At 33.3% G+C, this 20,099-nt stretch overlaps 1 protein-coding gene across 1 annotated transcript in view; it reads right to left on the bottom strand.

Moving 5' to 3' along the window:
- The window catches only part of AASS (aminoadipate-semialdehyde synthase), a 71,029-nt gene that overhangs the window by 27,625 nt on the left and 23,305 nt on the right, over positions 1–20,099 (bottom strand). The window contains exons 7-13 of the mRNA XM_052000171.1: positions 19,092–19,170; positions 18,368–18,495; positions 16,589–16,737; positions 14,654–14,776; positions 13,909–14,020; positions 11,582–11,641; positions 11,395–11,462 (exon numbers count right to left, since the gene is read on the bottom strand). Of these exons, the coding sequence (XP_051856131.1) occupies positions 11,395–11,462; positions 11,582–11,641; positions 13,909–14,020; positions 14,654–14,776; positions 16,589–16,737; positions 18,368–18,495; positions 19,092–19,170 (719 nt within the window). The remainder of the gene's footprint in view (positions 1–11,394; positions 11,463–11,581; positions 11,642–13,908; positions 14,021–14,653; positions 14,777–16,588; positions 16,738–18,367; positions 18,496–19,091; positions 19,171–20,099) is intronic.

Raw genomic sequence — 20,099 nt, 5'->3', positions numbered from 1 at the left:
AATAACCCTTCAATGACCTATAAGAGTTCAAGGGAAAGGACAAGGCAACTGATGTGGCAAACTTCATTGTGATGTTATTTTAAGAAGTCATCACAGTCACTCCACCCTTTAGCAACCAACGCATTGATCAGTCAGCAGCCATCAATATTGAAGTTAGACCATTGACTAGCAAAAAGATTATGTAGCTCACTGAAGGTTCAGATTATGGGCAGCATTTTTTTAGTAATAAAATATTTTAAATTAGAATATGTAAATTGTTTTTAGAAATAATACCATTACACACAAAACTTTTACATGCATTGGGAAATCAAAATTTTAAAAAATCATGTGATTTTATTGAGGTATTTACTTTATTATCTGGAACCAAAGCCACAATATTTCCAAGATATAGACTGTATTTGCTTTTATAAATTAGCCTAGTAAAGAGTTATTTATCCATTAACTGCAGACAGCAGTTAGCGAAGAAAATCGATTTTAATATTTCTGTTTCCTGAGAGCACAAATCTACTTATTAAACCATATATGGTTAAGAGCTACCAAGATAGAGAAAAAGATAACCATATAAGGGAAAGTGAACTCACTTAACAAGCCAGATCGGTTCACCAATAAAAAAAGTGCTTTTTTTGAGTTATTCTTCTTAATTCTTTTGATTCCTAAAATCAGCATTGAGGAAATTTGAACTATTATGCAAGTTCCTTTCCAGTAGAAGAGGTCTTAGGCAGAATTTGACCACAATCCTGTGTTAATTTAATAGTCCTGTGTAGCCATAATCTTGCTTTTAACAAGGAGTCCATTCTGAATGGTTCTGGAAGGGCCCCAAGTCAAGGCTGCTCTGTCCTGCTTGGCTTCCTCCCCAATCTCCTACTATAACTGGAACCCATCCAAGAAGACCTGGCCATAGGAAGACCTACCATCACTGAAGGAAGTCACCTTGTTTTCCTTTCCCCTTTACTCTGAATACTTCACTTGCCCCAGGGTTTGGGTAAGATGGCAGTTATCAACACTACTCCTACTGAGGTGGAGAATCAAGAGACCTTTTCATGTGTCCTGCCATTGCTTCCTAGAACCTCTAAGTCTTACCTTCTTCCCTGCTTCTATATTCTGTGGGCCATAGGCAGTATCATCTTAATTACTCAGCTAGGCGGTGCAGTGGATAGAGTGCTGGGTTTAGAATTAGGAAGAGCTCTGTTCTAAATCTAGCCTCAGAAACCCCCTAACTGTGAGATCCTGAAAAAGTTACTCAATTTGTGTCTGCCTCAGTTTGCTCATGTGTAAAGTGGGGAAAATGACAGGGCTAATCTTCCAAGGTTGTGAGAAACAAATTGTTGGACATTTATTACAATATCTGGCACACAATATGTACTACATAAATGTTAGCTATTATTGTTATCACACACACACACACACATATATACGTGTGTGTGTGTTTGTGTGTGTGTGTGTAGAGATAGATAGATAGATATAAACTTTTACTTAAGTAGTTCTGGGTTGAACATCTGGCCCACCACTGAACCTTTAGTACTCCTGTGCATTTTTACCTACCCTATAGCTAAATTTTCTTTTATGTGTTATTTCCTACTAACATAGTGTGAACATTAATCAGAGACTATAATATTTTTTCCATGTCCTCAACATACGGCATGGTGTTTGACACATAGTAAGTGCTTAATAAATACTTTTTCATTTATTTATTCACACTAGCACTAACTGCTCGTTGCCACTGGTAAAAATTACTTATTAAGAATTTTCAATAATAGAAATAATAGGGGCAGCTGGATGGCACAGTAGATAGAGCACCAGCCCTGACTTCAGTAGGACATGAGTTCAAATCTGGTCTCAGATACTTGACACTTCCCAGCTGTGTGAGAATTTATGGACAAACAAGAATGAACATTTCCATGCAAGAGGGAATCTATATCTGCGGTAAGATACAAAATTTTATAATAGATTTTGTCTGGGCAGAATTTGCACATTAGGAGTAGGTTTTCCCTTAGAAAGGGTAAAAAGACATTTTTGTGGAGAAAAAAAAAGGCACAGCAAAAGGAAGATACTAAAAATAAAAGGAGAGCGATAAGTGAAATGAGCAGAACCAGGAGATCTATTCCTAATGAATACTGATGCAAAAATTTCTAAATAAAATACTTAAAAAGGACATTACTATTTACCACAAAGATCAAACAATGTGACCAAACTAAATTTATACCATTACTGCGTGATGGATTCAATATTAAGAAAATAAGCATAATTGGCAATATTAAGAGCGATAACAACAACAAAAAAAGATTATTTCAATAGATAAATAAAAAGCTTCTGATAAAACACAACACCCATTCCTATTAAAATCACTAGAAAGCATAGGAATCAATGAAGCCTTTCTTCAAATGAAAAGCACTACTTATCGAAAACCAAACACATTGTAAAACTAGAAGCATTTCTAATTAAATCATAGGTGAAAACAGAATACTGATATGATTACTAATATTATTATTTAACATTGTACTAGAAATACTAGAGATAGCAATAAGATAAAAAATAAATTTAAGAAAAAACATAGGGCGGAGCCAAGATGGTGGAGCAGGCACACACGACTCTCTTAGCTCCTCTCATTACCCTCATAACCAACTATTTAATCCAGCCTCAAAAATAACTCTTCACTGCTTAAATTCATGAAGATAAGAAGCACTACAACTTACCAGCCGATTCGGAAGCTCGCCAGGAAAGGTTTGTCCTGAGGGGCCAGGAACAGATTAGCACAGGCAGGGAGAGGCTAGCGTACTGAGCAGACCAGGGGCGGGGATGATCTCTGTGGCTAGAGAAGTTATAGGGACGACTCTGCTATAGGCTGACTGCTCTGCCTTGATTACACAGCAGTAAACTGGCAGAGAAATTAACTCCTAAAACAGAGGATACTCTAAAATATGCCAGAACCTAACGAGATCTGACTGTAACCCCTCAAACCCGGAAGTGACTCAGGCAGAGTTTACCTTAGCCCTGTGGCCACATCAGGCAGTTCGGGGCTTTTGCAGGGGCAGTTTACTGGGAAAAACAACAGATCTGGATACCCGAAAATTATGATGAAAAAAAGAGCCTAGATACTATTTTACAGGAAATCATCAAAGAGAACTGCCCAGAAGTAATAGAACCAGAAGGTAAAATAGGCGTTGAAAGAATTCATTGAACACCTTCTGAAAAAGACCCTAAAATAAAGACTCCAAGGAATATTGTGGCCAAACTTCAGAATTTCCAGACTAAAGAAAAAATTTTACAAGCAGCCAGGAAAAAACAGTTCAAATACCAAGATGCAACAATAAGGGTCACGCAAGATCTGGCTGCCTCAACATTAAAGGATCAAAGGGCCTGGAACCAGATATTCCGAAATGGATGACTACCTCCAAAAATATAGGCTTCCCAGATTATCAGAGGAGGAAGTAAATTGCTTAAATAGTCCCATTTCAGAAAAAGAAATAGAACAAGCTATTAATCAACTCCCTAAAAAAAAATCCCCAGGACCAGATGGATTTACATGTGAATTCTACCAAACATTCAAAGAACAATTAGCCCCAATGCTTTATAAACTATTTGAAAAAATAGGGAATGAAGGAGTCCTACCAAACTCCTTTTATGACACAGACATGGTACTGATACCTAAACCAGGTAGGTTGAAAACAGAGAAAGAAAATTATAGACCAATCTCCCTAATGAATATTGATGCTAAAATCTTAAATAAGATATTAGCAAAAAGACTACAGAAAATCATCCCCAGGATAATACATCATGATCAAGTAGGATTTATACCAGGAATGCAGGGCTGGTTCAATATTAGGAAAACTATCAATATAATTGGCCATATTAATAATCAAATTAACAAAAACCATATGATCATCTCAATAGATGCAGAAAAAGCATTTGATAAAATCCAACATCCATTCCTATTAAAAACTCTTGAGAGTATAGGAATAAATGGACTTTTCCTTAAAATAATCAGTAGCATCTATTTAAAACCAGCAGTATGCATCATATGTAACGGGGACAAACTGCAACCATCCCCAATAAGATCAGGAGTAAAACAAGGTTGCCCACTATCACCGTTACTATTTAATATTGTATTAGAAATGCTAGCTTTGGCAATAAGAGTTGAGAAAGAGATTAAAGGAATAAGAATAGGCAATGAAGAAACCAAAATTATCACTCTTTGCTGATGATATGATGGTATACTTAGAAAACCCCAGAGATTTTACCAAAAAGTTATTAGAAACAAACTACACCTTCAGCAAAGTTGCAGGATATAAAATAAACCCACATAAGTCATCAGCATTCTTATATATCACTAACAAAACCCAACAGTTAGAGTTACAAAAAGAAATTCCATTTAAAGTAACTACTGATTGTATAAAATATTTAGGAATCTATCTGCCAAGGGAAAATCAGAAACTTTATGAGCAAAACTACAAAACACTTTCCACACAAATTAAGTCTGATCTAATCAACTGGAAAAATATTAAATGCTCTTGGATTGGGCGAGCAAATATAATAAAGATGACAATACTACCTAAATTAATCTACTTATTTAGTGCTATACCAATCAGACTCCCAAAAAACTACTTTGATGAATTAGAAAAAATAACAACAAAGTTCATATGGAAAAACAAAAGGTCAAGAATTTCAAGGGAATTAATGAAAAAAAAAATCCAATGAAGGTGGCCTAGCTGTACCAGATCTAAAATTATATTATAAAGCAGCAGTTACTAAAACCATCTGGTATTAGCTAAGAAATAGACTAGTTGATCAATGGAATAGGTTAGGTTCAAAGGACAAAACAGCCAATAACTTTAATAATATAGTGTTTGACAAACCCAAAGACACCAGTTTCTGGGATAAGAATGCATTATTTGACAAAAATTGCTGGGAAAATTGGAAATCAGTATGGCAGAAACTAGGCATTGACCCACACTTAACACCGTACACCAAGATACGGTCAAAATGGGTTCATGACCTAGGCATAAAGAATGAGTTTATAAATAAATTGGAAGAGCATAGGATAGTTTACCTCTCAGACCTGTGGAAGAGGGAGGAATTTATGACCAAAGAAGAACTAGAGATCACTATTGACCACAACATAGAAAATTTTGATTATATCAAATTGAAAAGTTTTTGTACAAACAAAACAAATGCAATCTTTAAGATTAGAAGGTAAACAATAAACTGGGAAAACATTTTTACAATCAAAGGTTCTGATAAAGGCCTCATTTCCAAAATATATAGAGAATTGACTCTAATTTATAAGAAATCAAACCATTCTCCAATTGATAAATGGTCAAAGAATATGAACAGACAATTCTCAGATGAAGAAATTGAAACTATTTATAGACATATGAAAATATGCTCCAAATCATTATTAATCAGAGAAATGCAAATTAAAACAACTCTGAGATACCACTACACACCTGTCAGATTGGCTAGAATGACAGGGAAAGATAATGTGGAATGTTGGAGGGGATGTGGGAAAACAGGGACATTGATACATTGTTGGTGGAATTGTGAACACATCCAGCCATTCTGGAGAGCAATTTGGAACTATGCTCAAAAAGTTATCAAACTGCGCATACCCTTTGATCCAGCAGTGTTTCTACTGGGCTTATACCCCAAAGAGATACTAAAGAAAGGAAAGGGACCTGTATGTGCCAAAATGTTTGTGGCAGCCCTGTTTGTAGTGGCTAGAAGCTGGAAAATGAAAGGATGTCCATCAAATGGAGAATGGTTGAGTAAATTGTGGTATATGAATGTTATGGAATATTATTGTTCTGTAAGGAATGACCAGCAGGATGAATACAGAGAGGACTGGCAAGACTTACATGAACTGATGCTGAGTGAAATGAGCAGGACCAGGAGATCATTATATACCTCAACAACGATACTGTTTGAGGATGTATTCTGATGGAAGTGGATCTCTTCGATAAAGAGAGCCTTAATTGATCAAAGATGGACAGAAGCAGCTACACCCAGAGAAAGAACACTGGGAAATGAATATAAACTGCTTGCATTTTTGTTTTTCTTCCCGGGTTATTTATACCTTCTGAATTCAATTCTACCTGTGCAACAAGAAAACTGTTCGGTTCTGCACACATATATTGTATCCAGGATATACTGTAACCTATTCAACATATAAAGGACTGCTTGCCATCTGGGGGAAGGGGTGGAGGGAGGGAGGGGAAAAATCGGAACAGAAATGAATGCAAGGGATAATGCTGTAAAAAATTACCCTGGCATGCGTTCTATCAATAAAAAGATATTAAAAAAAAAAAAGAAAAGAAAAGAAAAAACAGACAATGGAGAAACAAAACTGTGTCTTTTTGCAAGTGAAAACGAAAAGTATGAACAATTTACACATCATATTTTTAAAAATAATAAAGAGAATTGCCTAGGTATCTTAGCATCAGAAAGCAAAGTAGAAATTGAAAGAATTCATCAGTCACCTTCTGAAAGAAATTCTCAAATGAAAACTCTCAGGATACAATTCAGAGCTCCCAACTTAAGGAGAAAATACTGCCATTAATCAAAAAGAAACAATTCAAATACTGTGAAGCTAAGGTCAGAATCCATAAAACTTAGCAGCTAATGCTATAAAGAAGTTGAGGACTTGGACTATGATATTACAGAAAGCAAAGGAGCTCAGGTACTAAAAGTAACCCACCTAACAAAATTAAATATAATCCTACAGGGGAAAATGTATATTGTACATTTAGTAAAACAGAGAACTTTCAAGCATTCCTGTTGGAAGAAAAAAAGAGCAGAACAGAAAATTTGATATTCAAACACAAGGCTCTAAAAGAAGCATAAAAAGGGAAACAGTGAATGAGGCATTAAACAAGATTAAACCGCTTACATTACTGAATAGGAAGATGATATACATAACTCCTAAGAATTTTATCATTATTTATCATTATTAGGGCAATTGAAAGGAGTTTACACAAACAGAACACATGGAAGTGAGTCAATATATTGGAAGGATCTCCAAAAAAAATTAAGCATATCTTCATTCATAATCACAAAGCAAACAAGAAAAAAGTTAAGAAGATGAATAGAATTTTAGAAAAGTTGAATATAATAGATCTCTGGAAAATAATAGATGGGCATATAAAAGATTATACCTAATTCTCATTTGTACATAGCAACTTCACAAAAACTCACTATGTATTAGACCATAAAAAATCTCACAAAGGCAGAAGAGCAGAAATTTTAAATGCATACTTCTAGTCATGATGTAATAAAAGTTATACTCAAACAAGGGACTTTAAGCATTGATTAAAATTTATAAAATAAATAGCCTAATCCTACACAATGAGTAGTCAAGGACAAATCATAAAAATAATCAATAATTTCACAAAGGCAATGACAACGATGAAGCAACAACAAAAAAATCTGAGATTCAATCAAAGCAATATTGACGGTAAAACTTATATCTCTAAACATATCAATAAAAGAGAAAGAGAAAGGAACATGTAAGTAGGGTGGGGAAGAGTAGTAGGAAAAAACAACAAATCACCAAAATAGAAATCTTGAAAATCAAAAGAGATTAATAAAATTGAATTTTTTAAAATATTAGCATTAATAAATAAAGTCAACAGTTTGTTTTATGGAGGAAAAACAAATAATAAAATAGATAAATCACTGACTAATTTGATTTTTTAAAAGAAAGATAAAAAAACAAATTACCAGTATCAAAAAAGAAATGATTGAATGCACTGAAGATGAAATTTAAGCAATTATAGAAGATATTCTGCCCAACTATTTGCAAATAAAACTGACAATCCTAATAAAATTAACTAATATTTATAAAAATATGAAATTAACAGGATTAACAGAAGAAGCAATAGAATATTTAAATAATCCTGACTTAGGAAAAATAACACATACAAGTCACAAATAAATATCCTAAAAAAAAAATCTTTGGGACATGTTGTATTTACAACTAAATTTTACCAAATATTTAAAGAACAATTAGTTCTAATACTATATAAGCTGTTTGAAAAAAAAAAAAACAGGGAATAAAATCTATTCCTAATGAATACTGATGCAAAAATTTCTAAATAAAATACTTAAAAAGGACATTACTATTTACCACAAGGATCAAACAATGTGACCAAACTAAATTTATACCATTACTGCGTGATGGATTCAATATTAAGAAAATAAGCATAATTGGCAATATTAAGAGCGATAACAACAACAAAAAAAAGATTATTTCAATAGATAAATAAAAAGCTTCTGATAAAACACAACACCCATTCCTATTAAAATCACTAGAAAGCATAGGAATCAATGAAGCCTTTCTTCAAATGAAAAGCACTACTTATCTAAAACCAAAAACATTGTAAAACTAGAAGCATTTCTAATTAAATCATAGGTGATAACAGGATACTGATATGATTACTAATATTATTATTTAATATTGTACTAGAAATACTAGAGATAGCAATAAGATAAAAAATAAATTTAAGAAAAAACATAGACAATGGAGAAACAAAACTGTGTCTTTTTGCAAGTGATATGATGGTTTGCTTAGAATGACTTAGAAAGCCACCTAAAAAACTAGTTTAAATAATTAGCAACTAAAAAAAAAAAATAATTAGCAACTTCAGTAAATTATCAGGGTAAAAAATAAACTCATACAAATCATCAGCCTTTCTTTATATTATCAACAAAGTTCAGCAATAAGAGCTAGAAAGAGAAATCCCATTTAAAATAACTGCAGATACTATAAAATACTTAGGAGGCTACTTACTGAGACATATCCAAGAATTATGTGAACAGAATTATAAAATACTTCACACAAATAAAGAAAGCACTAAATAATTTAGAAAAATATTAATTGCTCATGGATAAGGCAAACAAATAAAATAAAATGACAGTACTACCTAAATTAGCTTACTTATTCAGTGTCATCCCAATTAAATAAATATAAACAGATAGAAAAAATAACAGCAAAATTCATCTAGAGTGGGGGGAAAAGGTCAGGATAACTTAAAAAATCAATGGGGAAAAAATGTGGAGCAGGGAGCCTAGTAGTACCATATCTCAAACTATACTACAAAGCAGGAGTTATCAAAACATTTTGATACTATCAGATAAGAAATAAAGTGGTTGATAAATGGTATAAATCAGGTACACAATATAAGCAAATGAGCACTATAACAATATTTGACAAATCCCAAGATCCCAACTATTAGAACAAGTGCTCATTATTTGACAAAAAACTGCTGGGAAAACTGGAATATAATCTGGCAAAAATTAAGCATACAACAATGCAAAATAAGCTCAAAATGAGTACATCTTAGACCAGAAGGGTGACATAAAAAACAAATTAGTGGAATATAAAAGTAACTACCTATCCAATACATGGATAGATGACGAATTCATGACTAAGTAAGACATATAGAGGTTGTCAAGAGGTAAAATGAATAATTTTGATTGAAAAAAATTTTATTTTAAACAAAATCAATGCAACCAAATTAAAAGAAAAGTCAGAAGCTGGGAATAAAAATTTTGCACAAGTTTTTAGGTTAAAGGTTTCACATAAAGAAGTGAGTCAATTTATTAAAATAGGAGTCATTCTTTAATCGATAAATTGTCAAAAAGATATGAATAGGCAGTTTTCAGAAGAATAAATCAAAGCTACCATTAATCATATAAATATATCTCTATATCACTAATAATTAGCAAAATGCACATTAAACAATTCTAAGGCACCACTTTAAACCCATCAGTTTGGCTAAGATGTCAGAAAAAAAAATAAGAAATGTTGGAGGGGATATAAGAAAACAGGTACACTAATGCACTGGTAATGAATATTGTATTTCTTGCCTTTTTAGTGGGTAAAGGAAGGGAGAGAATTAGAAAAACACTAACACACAATGATAGATGATCTTAATGTTCTCTCAGAGCTAGTCAAATCTGAGAGAAAGATAAGAAAATAATAGATAAAAGGAAAAATAAAATTTAACCAACTTGAATTTAGAACTAAAAACTTATAACATTACTAAATAAGAACATTAAGCAACATACATATTTCTCATTATATTATAGTACATAGGATGTGTGCTCAGACCTCAGAGAAATTATAAGTGTTGAAAAAAAAAAAAAGAAATGAAAACAGGCTTTAAAATGTCACCAAATGAGAAGGTATGGGAGTTAGGATTTAGACTAATAAATCAGTTCCTACAGTGGCACATGAATGAAAGAGATAGAGTAAAAAATATGAGCATGAATCCAAGAAAATAACATGGATGGCCAATACCAAATATAGTTTAAGTCATTTATTTCTTTATGCATTTGATTTCCTCCCTTTGCTTTAATTTGTCTGGTTTTATAGTATGCAATAAAACTAAAGGTAATGTTTCATGATAAAAAATATTCTAATTGATTTGGCTTTTTTTAAGTTTTAGTATCTTGATAGGAAAAAATTAATCTTTTCTTTCAAAATTCAGGATCATGAATTTGCCCTTTTTATGAATTCTCTTTGAGATATAGATCTAGTAGTAGTATCGCTGGAGGAAAAAAATCCTATTTGTACAAAAATTTTATAGCAGGTTTTTTGTGGTAACAAAGGATTAGAAATTTAGGGACTGCCCATCAGTTGGGTAAATAAGTTGTGTTATATGACTTTAATAGAATATTATTTTGCTTTAAATAAATGATGAGTAGGATGATTGCAGAAAAACCTGGAAAGACTTATATGAACTGATGCTGAATGATCCAAGACAATTCCAAAGAATTCATAATGAAAATTCTATCTGCTTCCAGAGAAAGAATTAAGATGGCATTATGGCACACAGGCTGAAGTACACTATTTTTCAATTTCTCTCTCTCTCTTTCTTTCATTTTCAATTTCTCACTCTTTCTCTCTTTCTCATTTGAGTTTTCTCCAAAAAAAGGTATAACATGATTGCACATCTATAACCTATATCAGGTTGCTTATCATTTCAGGGAAGGAGTAACAGAGAGAAGGAAAGATACAATTTAAAAGTCAAAATAAACAAAATACATGTTAAAATTGTTTTTACATATAATTAGGGGAAAATAAAGTATAATTTTTTTTAAAGTGCTTTATGTACATTACTGTTTTTAAGCCTCCAAGTAACCCTTTGAAATAGATGATACAGGTTTTAAGCCCAGCTTTATATATGAAGAAATGCATGTTAAGTTATTAAAGGCTAAATAATTTTTCCACGGTTCTGTTTTTTGGAGAAGAGGCAAGATTGAGCCCATATCCTTCCTGAATCCAAATTCAACCTTCTTTTTTCTCCTGTGTCAAACTATTTCTCCCATAAAAGTAGAAGTTGTCAATAAATCTAAAATATAAGACGAAAAAAGAAGAGGCTCTGGACAATACTTTACCTGCTCTCCCGTAGTTTCAAAATATATTTATATTTATCAGGCAATGATCCATTTGATGCAATCACTGCCTAAAAGAATATAAAAAATATGTAATTATTTCAGGATAATTGGTCTTTAAAATATTAGACTAGTTTAGATAAGGAGTGAAGGAGTTTCAGTTGGGAAAAAAGACATTTGCACAACTTACATCTCGGACAACAGGAGAGAAATTCTGACTTTCAAGAGGCTGAGTCGCATCTGATAATATCTGAAAGGCCAAATGAAACTGGTAAGAAGGTTTCCTTGTGTTGGCATGTGCACAGAAATATCTGTCAAAGAAGAAAGGAATTTGGAAAAGCATGTTTTCTAAAGAGCACAGAATGTTCTGACTCCTAAGAACATTCAACTTTGCCTTAAAGAAGATGTAGTTTCAGCATAAATTCCAAAATTTAAACTACCAGCTGAAACTATGGTAATTTCACAGCCTCCATTCTAGGCAGAGTTTACAGTAAAAAAAAATATCCTCGACTGGTTAAATGAGCTACGCTAAGCTTGTTAAAAATAGCAGCACAGGACTTATCTTGGCTACTGCTTCGTCCAGCCAATAGTCACTATTTGCCAGCTTTATTCCTTTCTAGTACAGAGAACAGCCAATCAGGCAGTTTAAATATTCCAAATGCCCTGCTTCTTTTCCACTCCTAGACAGATACAAATAGGACATCAGGAAAGGATTAAATGCTTTAATAAGGTTATACTTCAACCAAATAATGGAATTCTTGACCTAGTGCCATAGGACTAATGCATTGTGGGTAGGTAGTTATACACTTCCTTCCTAAAAACTGGCAAGAAAGATTCAGAAAACAAAACTACAGCCCCCAAATCTATCTCTCTCAACTTATTCCAGCTTCAAGTTGAATCCAAAAATCTTAGCTACTTAAATCCTAAGCACTCTATCCTCAAGAATTGGGAGTAAATAGTGCACTAACTATATAGTTAATGTATAGAGAAAAGGAGGCCTTCTTGTATTCCCGCAACCCATATTAAGATCTAATTTTGTAATACCTCCCAAATTGGGGGGGTGATAAAGAGTTGAGAGGTGGTGAACAGCTTTGGGGAAGAAACAATACAATCTTAATTTTTAACTTAATTTTTAAGTTAAATGAATAATGGAAAAAATAAGATATGCTGTCCATTTTACATTAATATTAAAAAAAAAAAAAGACATAGAAACACAAGTCTGAACAAGCACTCTTTCTATAACCAATTATTTTAGAATATATATCTCAGATGTCTATTCCAAGAAAATGGAAATTTTTATTGGACAGAGAAAGAAGGTAAGAAAATTTGAGGCAAAGAAGAGTTTGCCTAGTATGTAGGAGAACTTCAGTAAAAAGAAAGGCAAAGCTGAGAAGAAACAAATGACCACCATGTCATTCTGATGATATCCTATCTAGCTAATAGACCTTAGTCACTCCCCTTCCATTTTTCCAATGCCACCATAAGAACATATTTTTAATCATATAAATCCTACCCAGATCTCTATTTAATATTTTTGTACATGTAAAGCATATTGAGAGTTTTTTTTTTTTTAAGGGGAGAAAATATATATTTGATAGAAAGAAGGAAGGACACAAGCTGCAAGTTTAGCTTTGTTACTAACACTCTGCCATTTTAAAATGGTAGGTCCCAAGAGCTACAGCTCAAATGAAAAAATACCCAATATTTAAGGAAAAACTTCTTTACCTTCTGAGGTTAAGAATCTCAGTATATTATTGCCAGAGACAAAGTTCTACCAGAAAACATTTACAACTATTATTGTCAAATTTTAACATAAAAATAGATAGGGTTGGGAGGTGGTAAGGATATTTCTAGCCAAAATAAATGTTTATGCATTATTATGATATTCCAGACACTGTCCACTAACAAAGGTATAAAATCTCTGCCAACTATTTACTAAGGTCACTTAATGAATTACTAAGGAAAAAGATGCAATTTTATTTTCTTTCTTTATAGTACACTAAACCAGATAAAAAGGGTTCTTATATGACCCAGCTGGCCTGGATACTAGGGCCAATGGGTCAAAGGGAGAAAAGGAGAAGTGAGAGGGCAGGAACAGGAGGAGAGGTAGTGAGGGAAAGAGATAATGAGAGTAGGGAGAGAGAAAGGTCAAAGGAGAGAAAGAAGGAGAGAGGAAAAGAAGGGAGGAGGGAAAGAGGGAGATAGAGAAAGAGACAGACAAAGAGACACACAGAGTGAAACAGAGACAGAAAGAGGATTGAGAGAGAGAGAGAGACTTTTGTAGATCAAAGGTACATTCTTCATCAGAGAAAAACAACTTCTGAAAACAAAGATGATCATATCAATAGTAAAACAATTAAAATAGAAGATTACTAATGTCAATGTCTGCAAGCAAAAGTGGAAAAGAGAAAGGAGAATTACAGAATTGTTCTTAGATGGAAAAAGGGACCATAATCATTATCTCAGGTTTCCACTCAAAATTGATATTTTCACTGTTGAGTTTACCATTCTGCTTACCATTTCTTCAACATATGGAAAAAGCATGTCTCCAAAATATTCCGTAGCTTCAATTGGGAGCTGAGCTGGTAAATTGTCAATGGAACACATAAGTATACCAGAGCCTTCAACGCTAGAAGAAGCAAATTGACTAATTTATATATGCAAAATTGACCAACATACTCTATCACACTCCTCACATTAGTATGAATACCATAATATATTGTCCTAGCACAAAACTATGTATATGGTGCACAAAAATAAAAGTAAGTAGTATCATCCACTACAAATAACAAATACAACAATCTCCCATTGCTTATGTATTTAAAAGTTGAAAGGATTGCATTTTTGATAACCTGATATTTACATATATGGATGAATATCAGAAAAGTCAGCATGATTTGGCATAGAGAACATTGGACCTGAAATAAGAAGATCTAGATTAATATCCCAGACCCAGCACTTACTGGCCATGTGATGATACCTGTAAATTATTTTTTTGTTTGAACCTCAATTTCCTCTAATCTAACTCACAAGGTTAAAAAGTGTTTCAAATTTTAAATCTTAAAAGCACTGAATAAATGTAAATTACTACCTCTTAAACTCTCACAGCCTTTAGTCATCAAAGGAACACACATCAACACTAACAAGTGCTATGATGTGCACTTGGATGATTTTCTCTTTGTGTTTTAATAACCTAAATGAAATGTTTTAAATATATGCCCACACTCCCTTCACCAATTCAAAAGATTTTAAATAAACTCACCTATCATGAATAATATGCTGGTCAGCATCATACATACAAAAGGGACTATCTATTGTCGTACATTCTGTCATAAATTCTATAGACCCTCCTGTGTCAGCTGAGATGTCACATATGGCCACAAGTCTGAAATAGAGGATGTCCATAAGTTTTACTGTATTATCATCTGAAAGTTGTCATCAAAACAAAAAATTAATAAGAACAACAAAAGCAAAGAGTTAGATAACTTCTAATGTTTCCCAATCCTTTCCACTTAATACTGAGGAGAACAAAAAACCAATTAACCAACCAATCAACAAGCAAACAAAAAAAACTAACTGAAGAAAAGATTACTGGGAGATTCTGCCTCATAAAAACCAAAATGAATGAGAACTGAATCATGCCTTCCCTTAGAATTAACTTTAAGAAAAGAACAGTTCCTAGCCATACTTCTTTAGATCAATCAAAAAGGGATTTAACAAGCAATTACGTGCCAGATACTGTGCTAGGTGCTGGTTGTGAGATACCTGACTCTTTAAGCTATATTGCTCACCACTACCCAAATCATCTTGATAAAACATTCTCATCACATCTTCATGTCCTATTGGTAATGTGGGTTCAATGAAGAATGATTTACATATACACTAGTAGGGAAAGCCTTCTAACAGACCTCTGTCTCTTCTCTATTTCTCTTTCTCTCTGTCTCAGTCTCTCTCTGTCTCTCTGTCCCTTTCTCTGTCTCTGTGTCTCCCTGTGTCTCTGTCTCTCCCTGTAGTCTCTCTGTCTCTGTCATTCTGTCTCTGTTTGTCTGTCTCTCTCCCTCCTTCTTTCTCTCCTTCTATTTTCTTCTCTCCTTACTGTTATTTCCTCTTTTCTTCTCTATCTCTTTCTTTGTTCCTCCCCTTTAGTGTCTCCTTTTATCTATCTCTCTGACCCATTGACCCTGATATCCACGTCAGTTGGGTCATTTAAGAACCCTTCTATCTGGTTTAGTGTATTATAAAAAAAAAGAAAATGAAACCTGGTCCTCTGAGCTTTATGTCCCACAATTCCCTTATGCAATCCTTCTTTCAATCAGTCTATCTAGCATTCTTAGAACCCATTTTATTTTTCTTACTTCCACATCTTTGCTCACAGTGGCCCCTCACTCTTCAGGAGTCTCCTTCACCCTTATGTCAAACCAACTTCCACTAAGACCCAAATCATTTTCTAACTATACCATGATGTCTTCTCAAAGCAGTCCAGTCTACAAGCCACTTCCCTTTTTATCTTTTATAGCATTTATCATTATTATTATTATTATTTTATAGCATTAACTTTTATATTATAAACAACTCATTTAGGATTTAATATTGGCCATAATGTTGTGCTAGTTATTTTTTTGGAGGCGGATGTCGGTTTCACTTTCCCTAAGGGCAGGGATCCTATCTTGTATTGTTTTATCCCTTAAAGTACCTAGAATGGCACAAGAATAGCTATTAGTTATTATCATTATTATTATAAACTGTGGATCCCAGAGAAGTCAAGTAACATGATTATCTAAAATAGATCTTAGACACTGTGAATATTTAATAAACATTTATTAAAATAATTTAGCCCTAGGTTCATAGTCATACTATATAAATTTGAAGATAGAAGATGGAACTCAGTGGAAGTTCTGCTGTTTTTCACTTTCATTGTCATAGGCAAATCATTTTTTAAATACATGGACCTCAATGTCTTTACCTGTAAATTGAAGAGCTAGAGGATCCAAGGTCCTGTCTACTATTAAGTAGTAAACAATGAAAGCTAAAATGAGAAAATCATTAGCTCTGCAGTATAAAAAGATCCTTATACTTTCTGGGGAAGGGAGGAAGAAGGAGGATTATAAATTAAAAATAAAACATTTTTAAAACAGTTTGTAAATTTAGTTCACAGAAATAAAAAACCAACAATAAAAAACAAAAAATATATACTTACTTATGGGGCAAGGAAGGACAACCTTCAACAGAAATAACTGAGGATTTAACTGGTGCAAGGAGCTTCTGGGCATCTTGCCGGCTCAATAACCGAGGAGTATCTTGCTCCCAATAGATTCCATTAATTAAACAAGTAGTGTATGGGGCAATCTATAAAGTAAATCCCAAAAGACTCTATGAGATATAAAAGGTAATCTATACTCATAGGATTATGCTAGATGCAAACTATTAATATATTCAGGAACTAGTTTTTAAGAATTATTTTTAAATTATTTTTGTTGACATCTTCTGTTTTCATATCACCTTCATTTGCAAATATATCTCTTATCCCTCCCATTCTCAAGGGTCATTCTTCATAACAAAAAAAATTTTTTTTTCAAGAAAGAAACAAGTGGTTTAACAAAAGCAATCAACATCAGTTGTATGACAATGTACGCAAAATGCCACATCCAAAATCTCCCATCTTTTCAAAAAAGGGAGAGGAATACATATTCCCAATTCTTCTCCAGAATTAAACTAGATAATATAACTATTGACATTATTTCTTAACGCCTCTTTAGTTTTGATAGATCATTGGTCATTCCTTCATAGTAACAGACAATAAACTACATAGGGTCTATCGTATCCCAGATGGCAAAAGGAGGTCCCCATGAAATTAAGTTTTGGGGTCCTTTTTCATTTTGTAATTTAGTAGGCAAAGAACAAGCCTTTACATAAAGAGCCTGGTATTGTATTTCTGCCTGTAATGCCACAGAATATGTAGTTTTAATCGTACTACTCAACTTCTCTGGGCTCCATTTTGCTTACCTGCAAGATGGGGATAATATGTACCCCATTCCTCACAGGGATGCTGTGAAGATTAAATCAGATAACAACTGTAAGCACTGTGAGCTCCACAGAGAAAGGTGCTAGATGCATGCATACATAATATTTACAATCAGAAAATTCCATATTCACTCAATCATCATTAAAGGGAGGTAATAGTCTGACCTTAGAATATTTCAGTTCCAAACGCTTTCATTTAGAAATTGAATTTGGTGTCATATCCTACATGACTTGGATAATAACTCAAGAATTTAACATCTCAAGCACAGCTCAACAAAGCTCAAAATGAGCTTTTCTCTACAAGATCCCTCAACTGAATATTTTTTTTCCTCTTTCTATAAACACAAGACTGCTAAAACTTGCTCACACAATCCTTTCTTGTCATTGGTCACAAATATAAAAACAAGTCTTCTTACATGAAGATGCTGCTAGTTTCTTGCTATCATGCATTTCAAATTGGGGAATTTTGTAAAATTCCCTTTGTTACAAATGGGTTTACACTGGCCTACATTCATTATTTTTAATTCAGTGCACCACATAATTGATGACATGGCTGACTTGAATTAGGAATATAGTTTGCAACTATGGAATAGATGTATCTGCAGAAGAATGCATGACAGATTGTATCATCAATACCATGCTTAAAATTACCCAGCCCAAACAGACTACAGAAGGCTGTACAATACAATGGGATGATCTTGAGGTAGAAAGACTGAATCAAATAATTTTGACAGAGTCCTGCAGACAGAAGCTTCAGAAACTATACCAAAGAAAATTTCAGGATTCCTAATGCTAACTGGCTAATTCTAAAGGACTCAAGAGTCATCATATTTTAATTAATTGATAATCTGGACAAACTGATATAATCCTAACTGTTCTCACCTAAAACTACCTACCTCGTAGCAAAAACAAAATATCTGCAGAGCCAAGAAAGAACAGAGCCAAGAATACTCACATCAGTGTTAAAGCGAGATGTATAGAGGTGAGGATGTTTGTCATACTCTACAGGGTCATATACCCCATCTCTTTTCCTGACAAGGTGATGATGTCGACTTAACACTGTCCCATACACTTTCCTGAGATCTGGCAGAGGAGGGAAAAACGTAAAAAAATAATAATAGTGGGACAATGACTTATAACAGTAAAATGGGAGGATGTACACAATAAAAAAATAAATATACACAAAGTATATTTGCATGGTATAGTACAGAGGTGCCAAATATGGAGAAAAATCTGTTAAAGGATTATGAGGAATATTCAGTAAATGATTATATTAACATATTAAAATATTCCTATAGTAATTTTTTTTTAAATGTGTAAAAGCAAGAAAACAAGTTTTGGGTACAAAAGTTGTATACTGAATGTTTTCCTTATAAAAATTAATCTTTAACTTAATTTTTAAATGCATGATAAGGTTCAGAATTTTTTTTCTTTCATGTTGAATATAGAGTGCAAGGGGATTTATGGGAGGAATAAGAGGAGGAGAAGGAGAAGAAAGATGAAAAAGAAAGAAGGAAGAAGGAAGAAGAAGAAAAGGAAGAGGAGGAGGAGAAGGAGGAAGAGGATAGAGAAGGAAGAGGAGGAGGGGGAGGAGAAGGAGAAAGACAAAGAGGAGAGAAGAATGAGGAAGAGAAAGAGAAAGAAGAAGAGGAAGAGAAGGAGGAATAACTCTCCATTACCTCCACTTTGGGAAACTTCTCTTAACTCATGTGGCTCCACAAACTCACAAGGGAGTTCATTGAAGATTTCCTGTGCACCCTGTCAGTGACAACATGAGCATCAATCAGATAAGCCAAAAAGGTTTAAAACTAGCAATGAAAATCCAAGGTTCCAGAACTACCCCCCCAAAAAAAACAAAAAACATACAAAGGTAAGTCAGTTTTGTTCCATGAATACTTTTTTTTTTTTTTTGGTTCCATGAATATTTCTTTTCCATCTCTGAAACCTAAACTACAACATGGCAGCTAAATGGCGTAATGAATAAAAGCAGTGGATCTGGCGTCACAAAGACCTAAATTCAAATCCTGCTCAGATATTAGCTTGCTGGGTAACCTTGAAAAAGTCACTTAACTTTTGCCTCAGTTTCCTCATCTGCAAAATGAGAATAAAACTAAAAGTATTTCCTGAAGTTCCCATGAGGATCAAATGAAATCTTTGCAAGCTTTAATACTAGCCTATGATGCAATCAATAATATTTTATTTGATAAAGAGTGAACACCAGATTTCATTCTGTTCTGGTCAAAAACATGCCTCAAGTATTTTATGATAGTCATAGAGATTCTGAGGTGAATGAGTACAATAAATAACTTCTATTAATTCCCCATTTAATGTTGCTTTTTCCCCCAGTAGAAATAGCAAGGCTTTCGTAATTACCTCGTAGAAAAACAGTGATGTCATAATAAAAAAAAAAAAAAAAAAAACTATGTGTTTATTTGAAAAAAGTTCTACTTGTAATTAGCAAAATTATAGATTAGACTTTTCCTGGGAAATCTCAAATCCCTTCTGTACACGTTTTCTTTTAAAACACTTATGAAAGAGAAAAATTATTAATACTATTTCCCAGAGGAGAAATACGTACTTAAATATCACAAGAATCACCCTTGACTCTAATGAGATAGATGGTCTTCTCTGGAATTGTATTGTCAGATTGTAGCCTTTGGAAATGAGTGCCTCAATGTAACTTTTAA

The sequence above is a fragment of the Antechinus flavipes genome, chromosome 5, assembly GCF_016432865.1.
Source record: "Antechinus flavipes isolate AdamAnt ecotype Samford, QLD, Australia chromosome 5, AdamAnt_v2, whole genome shotgun sequence".
Lineage (NCBI taxonomy): Eukaryota > Metazoa > Chordata > Mammalia > Dasyuromorphia > Dasyuridae > Antechinus > Antechinus flavipes.
The sequence above is the reverse complement of the archived record's forward strand: the minus strand, read 5'-3'. Positions and strand labels throughout refer to the sequence as shown.